The following is a 4,982-nucleotide window of genomic DNA, read 5'->3' as shown; positions in this document are numbered from 1 at the left end:
GGCTGGGTTAGGATTTTTTCGTGTCGTGCCTAGTGCGGCCCATTTGACCTTGCCCATTTAGACATCTATAGCGATGGGAGCAGTTCCACGAGGGAGACGATCGAAAGCGCATTGCGGTCCATCGAAAACGTAATGACGAACCAAAAAAAGTCTTAGTGTCTTTTTAGTAGTAGAGATAGAGAAGAGATAGTAGAGATAGAGAAGGGTATTCAGAAAATTAAAATAGAAATTTGATCATCTCTTTTTTTTACTGAAGTCAGTTAGGGTTTTTTTTACCGACCGGTGGGATCAAATCACGAGCCTTTTACCTGTGAGCCATTATGAAACTTGGCTCTAACCTTCAAGCCATTAAAATGAAGTTGCACATCTACAAGGACAAGTTGAAGTTCGTTTTACCCTGCAAACCATTCCGTCCCCGATCTGTTAGCAAACCACCGTTTCCTTGATCTTACAAGTGGGCCCTAGCATTTCCAGTTCCAATTTTGCCCTCTGCCCTTCAGTGGCCCTCTGCCCTTCAGTGTTCGCCCGCACCCGCCCAACTCACTTATCCATCCGAGCAGACTCGCGTGAGGGCGGCTCCAAACCCTACCGGCGGGCCGGCGGCGCTACCGTGCGGGCGGGCGAGGCGCGGCGGACGCGGCCAGGCGCGGCGGGCGCGGCGGGCGGGCGGTGCCAGGCGCGGCGGGCGGGCGGTGCGCGGCGGGCGGACGGTGCCAGGCGGGCGGGCGCTGCGCGGCTGGCGCGGCGGGCCAGGCTGCTCCCAGGCGAGGCGGGTGTGGCCAGGCGTGGCGCAACCAGCGCGCGCGGGCGGGAACGGCGGGCTCGCGCATGGCTCCGGCAAGCAACAGCGTCAGCGGGCTCGTTCCTGGCGGGTGAGTTGTCCGTCCCCCCCCCCTCTCTATGCATTAGGTCACGATAGCTTACTGCTGCGCTTGCTCATCCTTGTTCATCTGTAGGATGGACGACGCAGACAGTAGCTTCACGTTAGAAATGCGGATTGTTGCTCCAAACTGTCGTGGTCAGTGGTATGAACTGAGCAAAGTTGTGGATGCTGACCGCATTAATTTCAAAGACTTCGTTGATGAAGTTGTGGAGACCAATCCTCATGGTTACGGCGAGTTAGTGAAAGTTTACTATTGGGCCTTGGATACAAAGGTCAACATCGAGTTGTGCACTGACCAAGACTTGCTTCACATGTTTGAAAAACACAGTGTTTCCAAATGTTGCTTCGTTACCTTTGCATATTACAAGCCAAGTAATGGTCCCCCTCAGATTCCACTTTGGGACATTGGTACTACTTCCAAGTCTGTTGAAACCCCATTCACCCCTTCAATTGGTGATCCAAGCTTAGGAGAGCCAAGCCACAGCACACATACTCAGTCTGATGAACCTGAAATCCTGCCTAACCCACACCCAATGAATGAGCATGTTGGTGTTGATGATGAGGTGTTATACCTTGACTTTGGTCCCAGCTACCAACCACAACCACCCCCAAATCCTAAAGCTTATGAGAGTTCTGAGGATGAAATCTGTTCTGATTCAGATGTGAGTGATGAGTCTGATGATGAGATGGTTTCAGATAGGGTCCCTGATGGTTTGCCTGATCTTAATTATGATAAGAAAAATCCACCTATGGCTGTAGGAACTTTGTATTCAGATATGGATGCCTTTAAGATTGCTTTAGCTACTCATTGTGCTATTGGAGAGCACCAGTATGTAATTGACAAGAGTGATCCAGGGAGGTATAGGGTGCACTGCAAGTTCAGAGAGGAGCTGGACTGTCCATGGAGAATTCATGCCTCAGCTCTGAAGGATGGTGTGACAATTAAGGTATAGAGCACTTCTTTTATGATTTCTTTGTTGCAATGATTTATTTGTTTATAATCAGCATTCTTGGTTTTATTTATGCAGATCAAAAGGAACCCACATGAACATGATTGTCAGGCTGCTAGTAGGGTTGGAGTGTGTGTTGGGATCACTCAGTTATGGGTTTGTGATAAAGTGCTGGACTGGTTGAAGGAAGATCCCAACCTTAGAATTAAAGAGCTGACAAGGAGGTTGAAGGCTGAGTACAAAGTAACTGTGCCATACAGGAGAATGTACAAAGGTAAAAATCTAGCCATGGACAAGCTTTTTGGGCATTGGGATAAAAGTTTTGACAATTTGTTTAGGCTTAAGGCCCAGATAGAGGAATCTAGTCCTGGTTCATCTTTTGTCATTGATCACCACACCATAAACAATAAGATCAGGTTCAGAAGACTATTCTTTGCACTCAAACCATGTGTAGATGGATTCCTTAGAGCATGCAGACCATATCTTGCAGTAGATAGTACTTTTTTGAATGGAAGGTTCAGAGGGCAGTTGTGTATAGCCTGTGCAGTTGATGGACATAATTGGATGTATCCAGTTGCAGTGGGGGTAATTGATTCAGAGGACTGTGATAATTGGCTGTGGTTTATGAGTAGGTTGAGAGATGTAATTGGATTCCCAGATGGACTTTGTTTCCATACAGACTGCGGTCAGGCAGTCATGAGTGGGGTTTCTGAAGTTTTTCCTGGTGTTGAACATAGGGAGTGCATGTACCACTTAGTACAAAATTTCAAGAAAAGGTACTCTGGCAAGGTGTTTGATGATCACTTATGGGCTTCTTCATATTCATGGAGCAACTACATGTTTGAGAAGCATTACCAGGCAATGGCTGATGCCAAGCCTGAGGCAATGGTGTATCTGCATGAGAACCACAAGAAGCTGTGGTCTAGGAGCCAATACAGGTTGGGCTCCAAAGTGGACTATGTGACCAACAATCTGGCCGAGTCATTCAACAATTGGATCAAGCCTGAGAAGGCAAAGAACCTAGATGACTTGCTGGACACAATAAGGCAGAAGATATTGATCAAATGGAACCATAGGAAGAGGGTGGCCATGAAGTTTACTGGAAAGATTCTGCCTCACATTGAGAAGCAGCTGAGGGAAAAAAGTTTCAATTTGGATATTCAAGTGATAACATCTTCTCCTGAAGGTGTGGCAGAGGTATGTGCAAAGGGAGTCAATCTAGCCTATAGATTTGTGGTCGATTTGGAACTGAGAAGCTGCACCTGTAGGGTTTGGCAAGGCACAGGAATCCCTTGCAAGCATGCAATTGCTTACATCACTTCCATCCCTGGTGCCAGACTGGAAGATTTTGTGTCTGACTACTACTCTGTCCATAATTTTAAGCTTGCATATCAAGGTTCCATCCCTTGCATTCCAGACAAGAGCATGTGGCCCACATCCAACCATGGATTCTTCATGCACCCTCCACTACTTAGGGCAACAGCAGGAGGAAGAAGGAAGAATAGGATGAAAGGGACTTTTGAAGGTGGTAGCAGCCAGAAGGATAGAAGGCATCAGTGCCCAATATGCTATCAGAAAGGGCATCATTGGGAAACCTGTAAGAATGGGAAGCCTGAAGACATAGCTGCAATGATAGCTGAAAGGTGAAATAAATTGTTTAATTTACATCTGCATGTCCATTTTCTTTAATTCAAACTGATACATATGCTTGTCCTATGTAGGGGTGTGCCAAAGAAAAGGCTTCGAGCAGCCGCAGCAGCAGCAGCAAGAGCAAACACAGAGACTAGCATTGTGGTAGCTACTCCATCAGTCATGCAATTCCCAATAAATGAAGCTGTACAAAGGGCAGCAGCAAAGAAAAGGGAGAGACAGGCATCATCTTCTTCTGGAGCAAAGAAAACCAAGAGATCTAGAAGTACAAGTTCATCAACTAGAGAGTCTGGAAGTGGATCCAATGAGCCTGTTCCATTGCAGTCTGTGATCCTAGGTCCTGTCATTGAGGACGCTTTTGCCACAGTCCAGTTAGAGGCGCAGGAAACTACACCGAAGAGGAGGAACGCCATCATGAAGAAGCTGACCCCAAAGAGGCTCCCTCTTGCATCAGGCAGCCCAAGTAGCCCAGCTTCCAATACCAGGAGCAAGAAGAAGCTAGAACTGCAGTGAAAGGTAATATGATGGCATGTATTTTGCTCTGTGATGCCATGCCCAATACTTTTGGATGGATGAAAACCGGAGCTTTTGGTTTGATGGATGAACACTCGATCTTTTGGTTGCATGGATGCAAACTCAAACTAGTTGTAATGTACTGTGATGGCTTGTGTGATGGCTTCTGAGCCATTTGTAAACTGGGACTAAATATTATGTGAACTCGTGGTGACTGTTGAGAACTTTGTTTCAATGTGTTAGCTATGATGACCTCTATTGTCTTAGTAATGTTGATGACATGTTCGTCAAGTATGATGATGAAATGTTGCAAATATTATTTTTAAACAAATTCTGGGCTGTTTCTAACAAAATATGATGATGAGATGTTGCAAATATGATTCTTATTACAAATTCTGGGCTGTTTATAAATAACAAAAACTAGAACTTGTTTCTTTGGCGTCAACAGCCCTGCTGTACATTTGGTGCCAAAAAAAATGAGCCCACCGAGTGGCACCAAGGGAACAGACAAAGTTCCATTGTTTCTCTGCCAAAGGGCATTCCAGTATTTTTCCAGCTCAGTTAACGTCTGTTATCACCAAGTTTGGATGGAATGGCTTGCAGGGTAAAACGAACTTCAACTTGTCCTTATAGGTGTGCAACTTTATTTTAGTGGCTTGAGGGTTAGAGCCAAGTTTCATAATGGCTCACAGGTAAAAGGCTCTCAAATCACCGCCCACCGGTAGCGGTAAATCGGTCCGGTTTGACCGGTTACCGGTAAAAACCAGTCAAATTCAAAATCCAAATCAAAAACCTCTGTTCAACCGGTTTCTATCGGTAAGCCGACCGGTTAGACCGGTATACCGGTCCGGTTTGAGTGGTAACCGGTCGGTTTGAGTGATAACCGGCCAAATTCAATTTTTTTCTTTTTTGGTTTAAATTCAAATGCATGCAAAGTATATTAAATGAATGTTTGTATAACATATTTTAGCCTAAATGAACCCTGC

At 45.8% G+C, this 4,982-nt stretch overlaps 2 protein-coding genes across 2 annotated transcripts; both read left to right on the top strand.

The window, feature by feature from the left end:
• The first annotated feature begins 828 nt into the window (after positions 1 to 828).
• Positions 829 to 3,191, top strand: LOC120662875. Its single transcript, XM_039941934.1, has 4 exons — positions 829 to 872; positions 957 to 1,830; positions 1,912 to 3,102; positions 3,171 to 3,191. Exons 1-4 carry the CDS (start codon positions 829 to 831, stop codon positions 3,189 to 3,191), a joined length of 2,130 nt encoding a protein of 709 aa, XP_039797868.1.
• LOC120658982 lies at positions 3,148 to 4,270 on the top strand. Its single transcript, XM_039937077.1, has 2 exons — positions 3,148 to 3,476; positions 3,555 to 4,270. Exons 1-2 carry the CDS (start codon positions 3,259 to 3,261, stop codon positions 3,994 to 3,996), a joined length of 660 nt encoding a protein of 219 aa, XP_039793011.1. The 5' UTR covers positions 3,148 to 3,258; the 3' UTR covers positions 3,997 to 4,270.
• Positions 4,271 to 4,982: the final 712 nt, after the last annotated feature.

Source organism: Panicum virgatum, chromosome 2N, assembly GCF_016808335.1.
Source record: "Panicum virgatum strain AP13 chromosome 2N, P.virgatum_v5, whole genome shotgun sequence".
In the NCBI taxonomy this organism is placed as follows: domain Eukaryota; kingdom Viridiplantae; phylum Streptophyta; class Magnoliopsida; order Poales; family Poaceae; genus Panicum; species Panicum virgatum.
This window is presented reverse-complemented; position numbering and strand designations above follow the sequence as displayed.